At 43.3% G+C, this 18,616-nt stretch overlaps 2 protein-coding genes across 3 annotated transcripts; one reads left to right on the top strand and one right to left on the bottom strand.

The window, feature by feature from the left end:
* Nucleotides 1-1,084: 1,084 nt before the first annotated feature.
* On the bottom strand, nucleotides 1,085-12,216 carry suclg1 (succinate-CoA ligase GDP/ADP-forming subunit alph). 2 transcript variants are annotated; one of them, XM_018735948.2, is made up of 10 exons: nucleotides 11,695-12,216; nucleotides 11,380-11,451; nucleotides 9,195-9,295; nucleotides 7,120-7,236; nucleotides 6,814-7,026; nucleotides 6,463-6,520; nucleotides 6,259-6,342; nucleotides 5,576-5,727; nucleotides 3,199-3,387; nucleotides 1,309-1,893 (listed from the first exon to the last, which is right to left on the bottom strand). In XM_018735948.2, exons 2-10 carry the CDS (start codon nucleotides 11,411-11,413, stop codon nucleotides 1,867-1,869), a joined length of 975 nt encoding a protein of 324 aa, XP_018591464.2. In that variant the 5' UTR covers nucleotides 11,414-11,451; nucleotides 11,695-12,216; the 3' UTR covers nucleotides 1,309-1,866. The 2 variants fall into 2 exon arrangements, with proteins under 2 accessions (XP_018591463.2, XP_018591464.2); XM_018735947.2 differs by having other exon boundaries at nucleotides 1,085-1,893; nucleotides 11,380-12,216.
* A 482-nt stretch (nucleotides 12,217-12,698) lies between these two features.
* cisd2 (CDGSH iron sulfur domain 2) lies at nucleotides 12,699-16,257 on the top strand. The gene is made up of 3 exons (XM_018736101.2): nucleotides 12,699-12,894; nucleotides 14,700-14,914; nucleotides 15,109-16,257. Exons 1-3 carry the CDS (start codon nucleotides 12,792-12,794, stop codon nucleotides 15,196-15,198), a joined length of 408 nt encoding a protein of 135 aa, XP_018591617.1. The 5' UTR covers nucleotides 12,699-12,791; the 3' UTR covers nucleotides 15,199-16,257.
* Nucleotides 16,258-18,616: the final 2,359 nt, after the last annotated feature.

The following is an 18,616-nucleotide window of genomic DNA, read 5'->3' as shown; positions in this document are numbered from 1 at the left end:
AGTGTGTATTAACATGTTTTAAAAACAATTTATAGAAACTCAGCACAGCTTCTATCATAGGATTGGCCATAGGCCTGCAATTCTCACCTACATTTCCACACTACCCACAGGCAAGTAATCACTCTCTGCCCTCTGACCACTGAAGTTACGAAAAGCGCAGGAATACTCCTGGGTGAGTGAGGTCACAGAGTTCATTAGCTCTTCAACATCCTCCAGAAATACCTTAGAGTTAACCAATAATACAATAATCATGGCCTAGAGTACATTAGAAAAGATGAGGGTCACAGCACAGCAGTATAAGAACCTTTTACACATCCTATGTAAACCCATAAAACGTATCACTTACCACTCCATTAAGGTGTCTAACTACTGTTGTACTGTGCTGTTCAGTACTGCACCTCAATAAACATATCAAAATAAGCAAACAAGCTAATCACATTACTATAAGGACAAATAAATAAGCTTTGTTTCCCTCCCCTACTTCTCCAAAGTGTGGTCATGGCTGTCCAGAGCCTATCCTGGAAACAAAGGGTGTGAAGCAGGGTACACCAAGGAAAGTACATCATTCCATCGGAGGGCAATGAGACACACTAATTCTCTCTGACACAGAGAAAGCAATTCAGAGTCACCAATACACCTGAAACTGGGACAGTGGGAGGAAAACAAGAGCACCCAGTGGAAACCCATGCAAGCACACAAACACATTCAAACCCCACAGATCAAGTCAGTTTTGAAGCCCATGACCGAACTCACAGCCCAGGCGGTGAGCCACCAGTGCAACCTGCTGTGTCGCCAAGTAAAAAATAAGCAAAGAAAATCTCCCAGCTGCCTTCCTGAATTCTCGCATCGAAGCGGAAGCCCCCCATCTTCGTTGAACAAGCCCGTGCGTAGCACCGATGGCCAAGGCTCCAGCTATCACCCGAGGAGAATGGTGGGATTTGGCACTGCCAAACCAAGGGCTCCTGCTCCAGTGTGACCCTGAAAGACTTCCAGGGCGAAAACGGACACGGAGGCACCGCCATGCAGGACTCCCACTTGAAAATTAACTTACTTTCAGCCTTGCTGTCTCGCTGCTGTGCACTTCGCTTGATTTAAATGGAACTTCCCCTCCCCCCCAATGCCACTTCCTCCAGTCCAATGCTAGTTAAATCATCCCCGCTCCTCGGATACCGCAGTTCCCGGGCCGTGCAGTTAGTAATTCTATCAAAGCTCCGGGTCTCTGAGGCTACCGATTTACCCTGAAGTCAAAATGACTCACCGCACACCTGACGTCTCCTTTGTGGCTCTGTGGATCCAAGGGCGAAGTCGAAGCAAGAGTGCAATGGGGAAGACTAATGAAATTCTACAGATAATGTATTTAAACATTAGTCAAAGGGGGCTGAAGCATGCTGGGAGTCCAAGGCCGACTGACTGCCCACCGCTCCTGGGTACGCCGACTCCACACAAAGAAGAAGTAGTACTGCTGTTGTGAGAGCAGATCCAAGAGGAAGGTCTCCCAGGACTGCTCTTCACACTGCACACACATTCCTCCTTACATGTGTAAAGTCAGCAAGGGTGGGCAGCCAGCTAGTCTTCAACTTCAACAGCATAATGCAGGTATGGAACATTTTTGTAAAGCATAGCACTTCAATATAAATGAAAACAAGGAAGGACATTTAAAAAAAGAAATCAAGTTACGATATATTTGTCAATTTATTACACGTACGTGGTGCACATTTAAGACGAGATGAAATTAAACATTATCAACGTAGGGACGTGAGGACTGTGGGGCAGGAAGGGGGAGCGCTGGGAGGTCTTGACCCCTGGGTGACAGACACAGAAGCAGGGCTCTGAACCTGTGGGGTTCATCTCTCACTAGAGTCTCTTCTATAGCATCTTTCTCTTCTCGAATTCCTGCAGGGAGAAAAATAAGGGGTGTGGTGAAGGAACAAGCCATGGTTCAGCTTTACTGCAACCCACAACCATTATTCTCTGCCTACGCAACTCTTATGTAGCTTAACAGAAACTGGCAACACCCACAGCCACTATTTATGCATTTCTACTACCTATAATTTCAGATACCCAGAAATACATCAGGAGAGGCTAAAAATACTCCCTTGGCAAAAAAACTTTTCTTTTTTAGATTATTCCTTCACACAAATGTTTCAGGCTTAAAGGAATAAAAATAAACTGGCTTGCGTGATGTTTTATTGACAACTTTCCTAGTCGGAAGTCCTTTACTGCCACCTAGAGGAGGAAATTCTTTTTTTTTTTTTTTATAAAGGTGAGAAATAGAAATGAGCACGGGTGTCAATCAGCATGTCATACAGCCGTTTTTTGCTGCCAGGACAGAATGGACACAACAAGACTCATAGTCAAGAGGCCAGGAGGCGTTCTACAGGAACCGGCCGTATTTCGTCCACAGCCAAGGTCCCTTGGTGCTGGTTAATCAGAGCAGAGACGACCACTGTTAAAGGTTCGGCTTGGAGCCTCTCAGTGCTACATGTGCCACGACAACTCCCAACATGCACTGTAGCTGTTTCAGTGTTCCAAGGTCAGGAAAGATTGTATCTGAACATATGGCCACCTACATCCAAAGTAGAACACGAACTGACCCAAGTGTCTAATGACAGGGAGGGTCAGGAAAACTGGCTTAAAGCATCTGTGCATTTTTTTTTATAAACCTAAATTATGCAATTATGTTGTACATACCTCAAAGACGACTGATAATGACTTTGTGCTTAAAATAAACGTAGATTATGGGTGAGGTGCTTGGTGTGTATGAAGAACACAACACTTCTGCGCAATTAGAAAAGCCAAACTACAAATATGGTTACATCTGCTCTATATAAGTGTATTTACAAGGCAATAAATTGATAGAGCACAGTGAGAAAACAGCACAACTTACATCACAAAGTTGTAGAGGTTTACTGTATTTTATCATTTAACAGATTGCACTATAGGTACATTTTGCACTATATTCCAATTTAAATTTTGTGTGTGCGATGAGTTATTAGGTGATGATTACAGTACTTAATGTGCTCGGTTCCTAATATCACTCTTCCCCACAGAGACAGTTTCATTATGAGGCCAAATGTGTTGTTTAACAGGAACACAACTGTGGCCTTACAGCAGAACTACTGTATGATGGAAAGAGCAACTGGTCACTTACCGGCTCTGAGGCCAAGAGAAGGAGGAATCCCAGCCCCCCGTCCTTACCTTAAACATTGTACTGCCCAGCTGGGCAGGGGACATGCTGACCACCACCCCTGCTGACTGCAGGGCTGCGATCTTCTCTTTGGCACCGCCCTTTCCACCAGCGATGATGGCACCTGCATGGCCCATCCTCCTGCCTGGGGGAGCTGTCAAGCCTGCGATGAAGGACACCACCGGCTTGGCTTTGTCACCCTGGGGGCGGGGGGTGAAGGTGATTTATATGAAAGACTGGGATGAACTGTTGGCTTGCATTGCTAACAAAAAGACAGAGTACGCCACCAGAAACTCAGGAGGTATAAAACTGGGTTTTCACACTGTGGAGTTGTGTTATTACATTTCAATTTTTAAACTTCATTGCTACCCCCTTTTTTAAGAGTACATATTGACAGCACCTGTTGATTACGTATAGCCATTGTTATATCATTACAAAGCCAGAAATACAGGTTATCAAGCTTGCAGAACATAAACACCATTTGTCAATCGTGATTTGTACAAAGACAATCATAAAGCCACATTTTAAGAATGCTGACCCATGAAAATCTGCCTATGTAGCTATATGCATGTGTATATTTAGACCGTGAGGGATTGGCATAAATATACAATTCACTTGCTGCATGTAAAAGAGCTTCTTTCTAAAATACAAATTCATAAAGAATCTTAAAACACAGAAAGGGTTATTAATTGATTTGAAAAAAGGTCCAACTCATAACTGCACTGTATCAGAGTTTGCACTATTTATGCAAACAAGGATGGCAATAAAAAAGCGCCATATTTCATCGCAGATAATCAGCTAAATTCACCAAATTACCATTTATGGTAATCAGGCAAGCAACAGTTCTGGCAAAGGGCATTTTTATTGATAAATACTGCATTGAGGGAAGCTTCTCAGGATTTTTTTTTTTTTTTTTTAAAAAAAAAAAAAAGTTGACATAAAAACAAGGATGATGTTTAAACCAAATTCAAACCTGGAACTAAAATGTCCAACCTGAGCCAGTTCAAGTCCTTTTTGAATCCTGGCCAATTGAGACCTTTAAAAAAATGCCCCACCCCTTCGCAAACATACTCCTTAATCTACCTAAACACTTAATATTGCAACTAATTAAGTACGGCAATTAATTCCCATCCTCTCAGACACCCTCCTGACACAAATCGAGTCAAATTAGAATGAGAGTCCGCGTTGGTCTCCGCCTGCCTGCCAATGGAGATGTACGGCTTTAATTACAGAACTCTGGAATCGCGTTTCCCATCGCCCCTTGGGCCACCTGGGGAGCAGATCATCGGCGTAAGGATGACTGCTGAAAAATAAGACGTGCCAAAGGTAGCATGCTCATACATTTGAGGAGATAAAGACCATGGATGGCGAGATGATCGCAGCTTTCCATCACAGTGCAAGTTTCATCTCTAAAGAGTTGACTGATACAAATCAAAACCTTAACCATCAATGATTCGCTGACCCACCCCATCCAATTTTCCAAATTATCCCCCGACACAGGCCTTCCTCAGTGAATTACGCTGGATTTGTGGGGGATGATCAGTGTGCAGAGCCAACAGGAATTTTTCCCTCACAAGCGAGACATTAAATGAGAGGATTAAGGGAGGCTGCCAATCTCTCCATCTCTCGCCCCTAATGCTTTCATTTTCTCATCCTAATGCACTGGACGAGCAGCATAAGATCTCTGCTCCATCCCACATGCAGGAGCACGAATCGCAACTTCTTTTGAATAAGTTACATTTAAGGAAAAAAGACAAGAAAAAAAATTATACAATAACACAATGTTAACCTGGCCATATTTCACAGTCCATATCTTCAGGAAGTCTAACACCTACTTCTTTGGCGATTTCTCCACGCAGGATTTTAGTGGATATTACCCAAACTCTGTGAATCTATTTTTATAGGATCATTAATAACTCTTTTTAAAAAACCCAATCATTATCAATAACTCCCTGTCCAATGCTGGGTAACGGTAGGCCAGACCTTGCCATTAAGGCATAGGCTTGTGAGGCAGGGTACATCCTGAATGAGATGCCAACCCATTACAGGGTAATCATGCATTACAGGCAACTGAGTCTTTGGACTACAGGAGGAAACCAGAGCACCAAGAAAAACCTACAGAAACACAGGAGAACATACGAACTCCACACAGACTGAACTGGATTTGAACCCACAGCCCAGGAGGTGTGATGCACCAGCGCTACCTGCTGTACTACCATGCAAAGCAGAGGGGGGGGAAAAAAAGAATTTACATTTATTCATTTAGCAGACGCTTTTGTCCAAAGCGACGCACATCTCAGCAAAAGTACATTAATTAAATAAATGAACCGCAGCAGAGCTGTTTCAGTGCAGTGGGATTGAGCTGTGGAGTCCCTGAACGACCCTTACGGTGTTGTACTGCTTGAGGTACTCGGCTGCATTCTCTTCTGCGTCGCCGCCGATCTCCCCAATCAGAATGATGCCCTCCGTCTTGGGGTCATTCAGAAACACCTCCAGGCAGTCGATGAAGTTCGTCCCATTAAAGGGGTCTCCGCCGATTCCTGGCATCAAAAGAGCCCTTTTGGTAACAGGTGCCATACTATTCTTGGAGGTCCAAATCCGAGAGGAGCGATGCCGATATAACCGCAAGCAAGGGGCCGCCTTCAGCAGCAGCGCAAGCAGTACAACAGATGGGCACAGTGATTAGTAACCAACTTGAAAACTGAAGAAAGAGCAAAAAAATATCCTGCAGTAATAATATCAAGTATAAATAGTATAAATGCACAATTATTGCACGAATACTTGAATGAATGGATTACACTCTCCAAAAAAGATAAAATATTACTATGATGATTTAGCAAATCATAAAGCCAGTTTTTTTTTTTTTTTAAACTTTTACCTGTAGTACCTTGTTTAAGGGTAGTACAGGCAGAAGAGGGATATGAACCAGGCCCACTCAAGCACAAGGTGAGGGCTCAACCACTGAACTCATTATTGCCAATATTTACAGTTAACAACACTAATTTTTTTTTTTTTTTTTAAAACCAAAAACAATGGTGAATCGGTGGGTAAGGGGTGTGTTTCACACTTACCAACACACAGGGACTGTCCCAGTCCAGCCTGTGTGGTCTGATGAACTGCCTCGTACGTCAGAGTCCCGGACCTGGACACGATGCCTGAAGGAGACAAAGTCCTTTCACTAATATGTGAATCCAACACACGCGAGTCAGGAAAACTTGCTCTTACTCAAGTGCAGGACATAGTGCCACAGGGACAGGAAGTGGAGCTTGTCTCACCGATTCGTCCTTTCTTGTGAATATGGCCGGGCATGATTCCAATTTTACACTCTCCAGGCTGCACAGAACACACAACCTTGTTATTAGACGTGAGAGTCAAAAGGGCCATTTATTCCCCATCAGTCCTAAAGAGGGTGATAGGGAAAGTACAGCAGAAACACACCATTTTACTGTGACACATATCTAGGTAGGGGTGGTAAGATAGCTGGGGTGTGATCTGTTGATAACCAGCTTGTTTGCAGGTAGTTTTGAGATCGGGGGAATGAACACGGGTCTGTCAGTGAGCATATTTGTTGACGGTTAAGTAAAAGTAAACAGGGGCAGGCAGGCAGGCAAAAGGGTGGGCCTTACATTGATAACGCCGGGGCAGTTGGGCCCGATGAGGCGGGTGGCGCTCTGCCGCAGCAACCTGTGCTTCACCTTCACCATGTCCTGCTGGGGGATGCCTTCCGTGATGCACACCACCAGAGGGATCGCCGCGTCCACAGCCTCCAGGATGGCCACCGCCGCAAACGGAGGGGGCACGTAGATCACAGAGGCGTCTGCGCCTGTACTCTCTTTCGCCTGCCCGGGGACAAAGAGCAGAGAGAGCAGCTGCATCACACACTGCATCCAACTCTCAAGTGCTAAGAAGGACAAATGCAGATGAAACGTTACCTCCTTGACAGAGTTGAAGACCGGCAACCCCAGGTGGGTTTTACCGCCTTTGCCGGGAGAGACTCCGCCCACTAACCGGGTCCCATAGTCGAGCGCCTGCTGGCTGTGAAAGGTGCCCTGCAAAGAGGGGCGAGACGACCTTTCCGTGAAGATGACTGACCTAACGAAAATACTGTATTAATAATAATGCAGGAGCAAGACTAATGACCAGTGAAGTGTGCAGCCACGAGGCACAAGACACAAAACACTCACACGCCTATTTACCAGTGCAATGCCTAAGGGTATTGCTCAACACACTTGTCAAATGTCCATCATCTCTGAATTTAATCTATTAATGTCATTCTTCATTAAATGACGTCGCAATTTAGAGTGTACACCGTTTACATTAATTTCTCAACAAATAAATTGAGCTTTGACTGATACCAACTTAGCGATAGTCTTGTTTATGAACAATTGTAAATTTAAACGTAGGTGCCAGAAACTCATGAGCTTTTGTTTTTTTTTTTTTTTGGGGGGGTCATCAGCAGGTTTAAAATATATACTTTTCAAGTTATACCTTCAAAACACAGAAATAATTCCGATCTTTTTGTGCCTCCATTTCTTTATTATAGTTCTTGACAATTACAGCTCCCCCCAAAGTCATTCGGCTTCATTAATCTGCCCAAGCAGCATGTGTTTATAAAAGCACAGCTGCCATTTTACAACAGCGTGCAGTTCATTAAAGTGTTGAACATTAATTTCCAGCATTCCAAGTCACAACTCTTTCATGTTAATTATTAAAAATGATGTTGAAATGCAGAAGATAAGCAGAACCGGGGTCAAAATCAATGGCCGAAGTGCTAAACCTATAAGTACTGACATGCAGGAAACTGAACCAGCATTTTTCCCCTCTGTCCTATAGATCCGTTCTGTTGTGTTTACTAAAGCCAACTTTTTATTGTCTCGTTCTTTCATGTCATGCATAATGTGCAACAGTCTCCTTTTTGTCCCGTCCCCCCCCCCCACTTTTTTTTTTTTTGAGTGTCTGTTCTAATGATGAGGCCATGAATTTGAAATATGGCTTGCTTGACAGGCCAGGGAACAAGTCGATGCCTTTCATAGCATCCCTCTTTCATTCCTAATTACAAGTGTCCATTAGAAATTCATTTAGAGACCCTTTATTATGTTAAGGAGCCATTCTGGAAAAGCAAAACGGCAAATACATTAATCATGACGTGCAGAATGTGAGCTCGTTGGACACGGCTGTCGTTCCAGAGTGGGCAGAAGTCAGAAACGGTTACGATTCTCTTTCATCCTTATCCAAAACGGAATCGCACCCGGGCTCGAGCTGCTAAGGCTCAGCAAAATTAGTCGTCTCCACTCCCATAGGTAACCCACAAAGAACCACGCATTAAAACCCGACAGCTTCAACTGTCTCTTTCTCCAGGCAAAACTAATATATTACAATTTCACAGTGTCACTGCAAAAAAGTTTTGACTCGTTTAACTTTACTACTTAAGCTTATTCATTTTTAATACAAGATCATTACAAGTCATTGACTTTTTCAAACCCACCCTGTGATCACTGTTTTTGACTATTTGTAAAACACAAAACGCTTTGACAAAGTTCCAGACCAAGACTGCAGTGGATCTTTTCAACTTATTTCTAACAAAAGGTGTTTAAATTTGCAAACTCTCTAAGTTGTTCAACAGGTATTTGAATTTGAGAGGACAGATGACTACTGAATATTACGTTTCTCCCAACACTTTGAAACATTAAGGACATATATTACAGTTTACAGGACTTGCTGGATTTCTTTTTCTATATATGTGAATATTTGGGCTCTGATATTAAGGAGCTGGTTCTTTTAAATGTTTGGTGAAAGAGTTCAGAGCATAAGCCAAACAGCCTGCCTTGTCGACTCAGACTACCACTGTCTCAAACAAACTGAAGGAAAAAAAAAAAGGGGGGGTTAGATAACAAGGACATTAGATAAATACACAGCCACCTCTTATGCAATCTGGAGAAAGATCATGCAAACACTGAGATCTCACAGAGCTGAACAAAACAAAGCTGTAGGACGTTTCAGTGCAAACCTGCTTCCCGGTGAAGCCTTGGCAGATGACCTTACTGTCCTTGTTGATGTACAGGTTGTTTCTCGTCCCGGTGTAACAGTGCCGGACTCCGTTCTGCTTTACTGAGAGCATAGAAACAGTTATTAAAAAAGTTTCAGTGTAAAAAATCAAGCCCAGTGAGGAAGGCTAAAGGATGACATTGGCCCACTTTCTTTAATAACAAGATGCTTCTACAGCAGTCCCCAAAACCAGAAGGGAAGACAAAACAAAGATGATAAACGTGTAACCAATCACTACACGTGACACATTCAGAAATGCCCAGCACTGTTCTTAAGCTCTCAAACTTTAACAGCTAATACTTTTAGATTTCTACATTTCACAGACACTTTTCACCCAAGTGACATACAATGTCTGCTATGTATTATTTAGATGACACTTTTACTCAATGTAACACAGTGCTAGTCAGGGCTGTGGAGTTAGTACACAAAATCTTTGACTCCCGACTCCAGTAACCCAATAATTGCTTCCGATTCCATGACTCGGACTCCACAGCACTGCCCAAAAACTGCTAATTATTTTGGGGCTCGACTTACACGCTGGCATATACGGTACATTTAGTTGGAGTCTGTACATTTTTACGGACTCCAACCACAGTAACCCAATAATTCCTTCCGACTCCACAGCACTGGCTAGAGTCACCACAGTATGATTATTTGCCATCAATACAACAGAGCAACATAACACACAGACACACTAGGGAGAATTTAGTCGCCTTTCCACCTGAAACACGTCTTTGGACTGTGGGAGGAAACTAGAGCACCCGGGCACACAGAGAGAAGGTATAAACCCAAATCCCTGTCCAATTATACCATCCAAGTGGTGAGACACACCAGTGCTATCCACTGCATCACTGTCTCTCTTACTGCAGGTCTCCTGTTGACTATAAATTTACAAAAATAATGTACTTTCGATCATGCAAACCAACAACACAGTAACCTTTGAAATGGCTCAGTAAAAGATAAGTTATCACAAAGTGAGTGTGCTTAAAAGCAATTTAACAAAACAATAAAAAAAACTAAAGGGCTATCTACTGCAACATTTCCAGTAAGAAAGAAGGAGAAAAAAAGAAAAGAATGAAGAGTAAGTCCAACAAACTCAACCCTGGCCCTCTGAACATTAATACACACATCTTTGCTAGGCTGCACAGGACAGGGGTCATTATTGTATCGTTGTAATCAATACCATATGGTAACATCACCATTATTCAGTTCTTTTAATAAGCACAGAAGCTTTGAAAAGCCATGCTGGCCAGCAGAGCAACCCTTTCTGAAGCAGCACATTGTGATGATCCGATGTGCCCTCAGTAGCCAAACACTCCTGAAAACGACGTGGGCTGGTAAACCTTCCCTCGATGCTTCAGGGGGAGGCAGAGTGGGAACTTCTTGAAAAAGGGGTAAAACGGTTCGTTTCGCACTCTCAGACCGGTACGAGATCCCCTCTGGACAGTAACGCTGCTGCCTAATGGTCTCTAGCACTCCTGCGTCCACCATCCCATCATGGAGATAATCCACACAGAAAGCTGGTCTGACACATCAATAACTACTAACACACGTGACAACAGAAACAAAACAAGGACTGACAGGACCACACACTAATAGGCTTGACAAGGGTAACCACAAAAAAAAACATACAACAATTAAGTACAGTGAACCAGGTACAAACGACAGGTCAATATTATAGTCAATCCGCAATAAGTAACCATAAGCACTGCTGGCTATAATTAAAAACGGGTGAACATTTGGTAAATAGTTTTAACCATACGAACACGGTTGACCACACTGTGTCTGTGACAGGTGTACCACAACAGTTAGTAACCACAGCTACAGGTAACTAACAGGTAGCATCGGCTCAACTTTTACACCAAACAAGTTTACATATCATTGGCATCTCACTGGAAGGAAAAAACGAGATAAGAGTTTTTAAAAACAGTGTTTGCCGCAGTAGGTCAAAGGTCACAGCTGCCGGCCTGCAGAGTTTACCTGCAGATTCTGACCCGAACGAGCAGCTCACCCCTCAGCAGAGGGATGAACTGCAATATGAACGGAAAAAAACAGCAGCCATCTTTTTTTTTTTAAACCGAACGCTGTCAGACTTCTACGTGACTCTTCAGCAGTCTGACAATAACAAAAACGGCTTTAATACTCACAGAGCAGCCGGGCAAACAGCCTACTGTGAGACATCTTCGGTCATTTACCAATGACACGGTGCTGCGCAGGACCTTAAACGGCAAAGGGGACGGGTGACCACAAATATGCCTGATCAAAAAGAAGGGATGGAATGGCCAGTAATATGCCTGATTAAAAAAAGGAATAGTCGGCCAAAAAGATGCCTGATCAAAAGACGGGACTAGTTGGCTAAAAATAAACCTGAGCAACAGGCCAGAGATATGCCTGACGAAAAGGAAAAGAAAGGCCTGATGAAACATGTAAAAGACGACTACTGGGAAAACTCTACTGCTTACCATTATTTACCAAGTCATGGTAACGCGGGGACTTATGCACCAAAGCAGTTGATTAGTTAGAAAAATGGCTATGTATGTAACCTCTAACCAAAAACAGTAAACATTGATTTACTCTGTATATTTTAATTAAATAGAACTACACTGCCGCCTAGCGTATCAAGTATAAAGTAAGGCCCCGTTCTTCAAACATTTATTTCTGGGTAAAACTAACTTTTTCCGCCCGTCTAGTAGGGTAAACCACCTCACCCCCGCCTTGCGCTCAGTGATTCCGATAGGCTCTGGACTACGATGACCTTCAGGACAAGCAGTTATTTTATTATGCGTGGATACATTAACATTTTTCAGTTAAGTTACAATTATTTATGCTTATGCAAATAAAACCCGGTTTCATTTCTAAACTAAAGGTAGCTTTCCGCAGCAGCAGCTAGAAATTTATTACATACATTTTAAAAGAAGCGAGTTAGACAATTTAAAGCAGACGTTATTTTTTTAAAAACACGTTTATTGATGCGATTTTCATTATCAAATAAAATAAACACCGATTAATGTAATTTAGGAAAGCAGTGAAAGAGCATTCAGCCCACACACATACACACATTTTCAGAACCGCTTGTCCCATACGGGGTCACGGGGAACCGGAGCCTACCCGGTAACACAGGGCGTAAGGCCGGAGGGGGAAGGGGACACACCCAGGACGGGACGCCAGTCCGTCGCAAGGCACCCCAAGCGGGACTTGAACCCCAGACCCACCGGAGAGCAGGACTGCGGTTCAACCCACTGCGCCACCGCACCCCCCATGCATCCCTTTCACGCGTATTCCCACACTTGAACTACAAAAAAAAAAATTACTCCGAACTACAAAATGACGCAAGTTTGTTTTGGCCAGTTAGAAAACACCAGCTCTCCCGACGGCCATTGGCTAAGAAACGAGACGTCACAAAAACGAGTTAGCTCTATTCTAGAACGAGTTTACGATACTTCTTACATTCTCCCGCCTTCGGGCCGCGCTGCGTAACGTACGCCGCGACGTACGACGGCGCCCCCCCAGGAAATATGCCTCTGTAGTGAATTCAAAACTGGCTGCATCTTCATTCAAGATGGTGCTGGAAAGCATTGCGAAGATCATCAAAGTGCAGCTCCCAGCCTACCTCAAAAAGCTGCCTTTGCCAGAAACCATCGGCGGTTTCACGCGGCTCACAGGTAAGTAGTAAGTAAGACGACGTCGACGGTGTTTATTCATAAGTTCCCTTTTTTTATCCATGACTTCTTTGAAGAGCCGGCTCACTTGCTACATAATTTGCTCTTCTTACTTAGTCTTACACTCATGAGCTGAATAACAGGTTAAAAAAATAATAACTTCTGTCACACGTTAAAGGAAATGGATGATTTCATTAAATATTTCACTGAGTTTTCTTCAATAGCTCTGCATTAAAGGAGAGAAAAAAAAAAACTTGAACAGCTAGTGAAGGGGAGAATAAAAATAAGTTGTTTTACTTTCACTTCAGCTGAGGAACTGGGGTTTGATTAGTGTAGCCATGCAAACTGCATCCGTAAATTATGTGTGTATGGAATATGAGATATTCCCTGCGTGAAGTGTGAGGTGGCACCAGAAGTCATGGTGACTGACAGTGGATCAGTGCTGGTCTGGAGAATAAGAAGTCCATATAAAAAAAAAAAAAGTCTCTATATATAAATCTAAAGAAGTGTCCCAGGACTGGAAAAATGTGGACTCCTTTTACCTGTTCTGCTGGAAGCGGCTTCTAAAAGGACACCATGGCATGGACAACCGGGGGAAACAAACAGATGGTTGTCGGATCTAACTATGGACACAAGCGGAGGACAGAACTTTCTGGAAGGACTTTGCATATGTGGTCGACGTCAACTCGCTGGTGTTTAATAGCACGAGCGCCGCTGCTCGTGGCTTTGACTGTCGCTCTTGAGGAATCACCCACGGCGTTTTCTTTTTCTTGGGCTTCCAGTTTAGATCATCAGGTCTTCGTTGGGTCTGACTGTCACTTGACCCCAAGAGGCCTGGATGCAGCGGTCACTTTAAACAGAAATGAGCAGTGAAAGGAATCGTCTCAAGAAGCCGAGGTGGTTAAAATCCTACCTCGCGACAGAGATGGCTTTAAAAGTCATCTTTGCAGCAAAGCTGCATGAAGCTTCTCAATCAAGGTCTGCTGATCGCATCTCGATTTGAATAATTACTCAACCTTGATAACATTTTATTTGTCACCCGAGAACATCGGCGCACGATAAGCAATGTCAGCTATGCAAAGACCACCCAGCACTTGGGCGTTAATTCTAGTCCCTGTCTTGTGCTCTTCAGATGCCACGTTCCCAGAAGAGACGTAAAGGTGATTATAATGTCAGCGGTTCTCATGGTAAAAGCCACAAATTTGCAGCTGAACACAGAGGAGTTGCGCAACACCATGATTCAGCAGTTTCCTCTTTTTATGTGTCTTGTTTTCATAAATACACTTTTGATTGAAAAAGCAGGGGAAACGGAGTACAGGGTACCTCTAAATGCTATTTTACGCACTGCCGACTCCAGCTTGCGACCGAGTTACTAGGGGCCATGTTTCTACCAGTTTTGGACCACGCTGGTTCTGTTTAAGCACGACTAGCAATAGTAACTGAACTGAATTTAATTTCATGTTAAGTTGCCCTTCCTATTTGCATATAAATGGAACCCAGTGGGCATTTAACAAGTGGTGATATTTTTGTTTTATTTCCTTCTTTATAAACCCAAAAGTGCTGAGCAGTGACTTTAAAACAAGGGTAAAAACAGGACATTGTCCAGTTGAAGGTGCTTTGGATGAGAAGGTCCCTTAGAACCTTCAGGATTGGCTGCTGTAAATTTTTGTGACCTGAGACTGGCTGGAGGTAACCCGCGATTGAGCGCCGACCGTGCTGTCTCCCGGCGTCGAGCACGCTGACCATGTTGGGCCGGCCATCGCGTGCATTCCTTCTCGGCTGCTCACCCGGCCCCCGGTATCTCGCAGTTTCAGACTGGCTCCGGCTGCTGCCCCTGCTGGGCATCCTGGCCCTGCTGGGCTACCTCACCATCCGGCCTTTCCTGCCCAAGAAGAGGAAGCAGAAGGACAGCCTCATCAACCTGAAGATCCAGAAGGAGAACCCCAAGGTGGTGAACGAGATAGACATTGAGGACCTGAAGAGCCCCAGTGCCTGCTACTGTCGATGCTGGCGCTCCAAAACGGTAAGAGGCTGTGCGTTGACCGCAGACCACATGAGGACGCCCTTATCGGGCACCATTCAGCCCCTGCAGAGGTCAAAGGTCAAGCACGAATCGCCACTCTTGATGTTTAGGCAGAAGCTCTTTGCACTGTAAAAAAATTCTCAGTAATTACTGCTTTTATCAGCTATTTATAAATGATTTGTTTCCGGTTTCAGTTTCCTGTGTGCGATAAATCGCACATCAAGCACAACGAGTTGACGGGCGACAACGTGGGCCCACTAATACTGAAGAAGAAAATTCTATAATCCGTCACTTTCCGGTGGGGCAGGGCTGGTCATCGGATTCTGCCTTGGACAGCTTTTAGTTATTTTTAATCATCTTTTTTTTGTGGGGCGGTTGGGTGTGTTACCATTTTCCGTAGTGTGTTTTCACACATTTCAGTTGGATAAATGTGTCTTCTCAATTTATCACATTGGGTTCGGTCCAGTTGTCAGTAAGCAGGTTTCTGAAGAACACAAACATACATTTATAAGGTAACATTATAAGTAGTAAAGTGCAACTGAGGAGCGTTGGTCAAAAAAAGGCTCTGAAGCTCCTCGCGCTTCCCATTGTTTAAATGATGATGATGATGATGATGAGGAGGAGGAGGACTTCCACGTTCTTTTTTCCGGTGAAGTGAGTGTCTGCCAGAGCCTGTTGGAGGGGAGCCACGTTTCACGGCTGTGCTGGATTGATGTCCAGGGTTCGAGAGCTGCGCCTTGTGTGGATGCAACCCGGCTTGATCCAAAACGCGCGCTTGACGCTGCAGTCGTCGTTAAGGGAACGGACTTTGTGTGCCCCGTTTCCTTGGAGAACTAGAAACGAATACAGATATTTCAGTTCTAAGTAATGCCCTTGTTTGTAGTTGTTTCCCCCTCCCCCCTCCACACAATAGTATTACTAAAATGTCAGAAAAATTGTGTGTCCTGTCACCGAGCTCATCTGAAGGCACACTGGGCTCGAACCCGGACCAAGGCATCCTTCAGCATCTGTGATGTGGCCGTGCAGCCCGAGGGAAGCCAGCCCTGGTTGTCTTTCCACCTCTTCTTGTTGTGTTTTGACTTTTTTTGTTTGTTTTTTCTTTTGGGACTTAAAATCCACATAAACTCATCTTGTTTTTCGCACATGTGGAACATACCTTGCTGTTCGTTTTTTGGAAGCGAAGGCGCTCCCATTTCCCGTCTTTCGTCATGTAGCCTTAATTTGTTTCACATACTGATGTTCTGTAGTGTCGCAGCCGTTTGTAACACCTCTTTCTTACGCTACCGTTTCATATTTCTGCACATTATTTTCTATTGTATTAAACTTCAACATATGCAACTTCATTAGTGTCCTTCGCTGCTTCTTGCGTGTGACAGCAGTACAGGTGTGTAACTGTCAGTGCCTTTGCTCTCTGTTTCTTCTCAGTTTGTTTTTCTTTTTTTTTCACCCCCACCTCTTTTTCTTCACTAAAGGAAGCTAATTTACATTGGATTTGAATTCCAAGACACCTAAAGATTAAAAATGCAGGAGCAGAGATACGTTTTCAAATGATGGCGTTCGTCTCCTCGTCCCCATAGCAGCTCGTACTGTCCTTCTGTGCTCTTGGCCCTCCCACGCCACACTTGACTCGACATTTAACATTTTCTCTTCACCTTTCGCACCCTTTCTGGAGCAGCGTCCATAGCAGACTATTTATGTCTCTCTTTCTCTCTCTCTCTCTCCCCCCCCATCTTCCTGGGCAAAATCCCAGGACAGACTGATCCTGGTCCCTCCTTGGTGTCCACTTGAGCCTTTCACATACTGCTATGCTTGGTTAAATAAGTCATTAGGATGTATTTATTTACTTTGCTGTACAGGTTAAAAAAAACACAATACATGTGGTCATAATATAAACAAAAAATGCTACTTCACAACACAGGCCTTTGAGGGCATCATGGATGGAAGTACCATGGCGTCTCACTCGTGGGTTCCAAGGGAAACCGCGTGAACGTACAAGACGGAGAACCGAACCCAACCTCACCCCCCCACAGCTGGACTTGAACCCCACACCCATCGAGTAGCTTAGGAATTGCGAAGCACTAGTTTTACCTGCTGTGCCACCATGTTGCCACAAGAGAGTCAAACAGATGAAAAACATTTTCTGTGGAACGACTCATTTTCTGGAGAATCAAAACAACAAACGAACATAAAATATATCGAATGTGAATAAAACTTCAGCATCGTATTTTTGCTCTGCTTTTGTAGTGTAAAAAAAGTGTTCAATCACCTCTCTTGACAGCTAGAAGTATAGTATAGTGCTTAGAGCTGCTGCCTTTAGAACCAAAGGTTGCAGGTTCAAATCCCACCTCCAGCTGTAGTACCCTTGAACAAGGTACCCTGAATTTCTCCAGTAAAATTACCCAGCTGTTTAAATGCTAAATAACGTAATGTACGTTGGAGAAAAGCATCAGCTAAATATAAGTGCTTTTTGGAAAAAATACTCAATTTTTACAGACAATATCTACCTGAGCATCACTTGTAAACATTGAACCCGTTCACCTGAACCAGGACACAACATGTATTCAAGCACAACACATGTAAAAGTCTACAGTACAAACGAAACAATACTGCTCTCTTAGTGTAACATTCATCACAAGCTACACTCTCAACACTCTGCAGAAGTGACCTTAATATATGGGGTCCTCCACTTACGAAATATGCAACTTACGACGGTCATCTTATTAACCTTATTGTATTATTTATAACATTATTATAAACATTATACATTATATTATACATTTGATCATAATATCTAACGACAACCGCTGTACGATAATCTCAGCTGGCCGAGCTGCCATATCTGTGTTATTTATTAGGTCTCGGTCAGTGTTTGGGTGTTTAGCAGTGATTATTATTGTTCTATACTAGTACAGCATATTATTTAAGTCCCAATGTATGGTCGTAACATTTGTCCTCGTTTAGCGTATGAGGTGTCCAGCAGTGACTGCGATTTGTTTTATTTACAAAGAATGTGTGCAATTCAATTAAAATTACGTTTTTTAATGGCTAACAAGTGAAAAAGTGTGTGTTTTGGTGATGCATAAACAAGGAAAAGAAAATAGATCTATAAATGAAAGGAGAATAATACTGCACTGTGAAAATACAGGCTTTAATGTTAACTGAATATAATAATTAAAATTATTCTGATGCTATATTAGTGTTAATATGAAAAAGTGAAAATGAGTGGAAAATATAACAATATATAGAAGCATTTCTACATGTCAGTGGTTTCTAAATCTTATGGTTTACATAATACATTATAAGGGGTTTGTGTCATTGGGACGGAACCTCATCTTAAGTCAAGCACCACCTGTAATGGAAGCAGCAGCTATCAGTAGGGTTTTACTGTGGTATTGTGATTAAAGCTGCTGCTTCCTTTTGGCTTTTCCTTGGATTTTCCCCATTTTGAACCCCAGGTTAACCTTCACACTTTTCAATGTAGAAATGAGCTTCCCGAAACCCCAAACAACCCAACAGGATAGCGGCTCAGCGAAGGAATCGGCCGTTTAGGGGTCGCTGCAAAGACAAACGCAGGACTGCTGGACCAAAATGACCAGAAGAGTCTAGACTGACTCAGACTCTTTACAAAAAGCCAAAGTCCACTGTTCCATGTTGCCAACAGCCTGCATATTTATATAAAAAAAAAAAATCCACGGAAAATGG

Source organism: Scleropages formosus, chromosome 16 (assembly GCF_900964775.1).
Source record: "Scleropages formosus chromosome 16, fSclFor1.1, whole genome shotgun sequence".
NCBI lineage: Eukaryota > Metazoa > Chordata > Actinopteri > Osteoglossiformes > Osteoglossidae > Scleropages > Scleropages formosus.
Note: the sequence above shows the minus strand (reverse complement) of the source record. Positions and strands in the feature narration are given on the sequence as shown.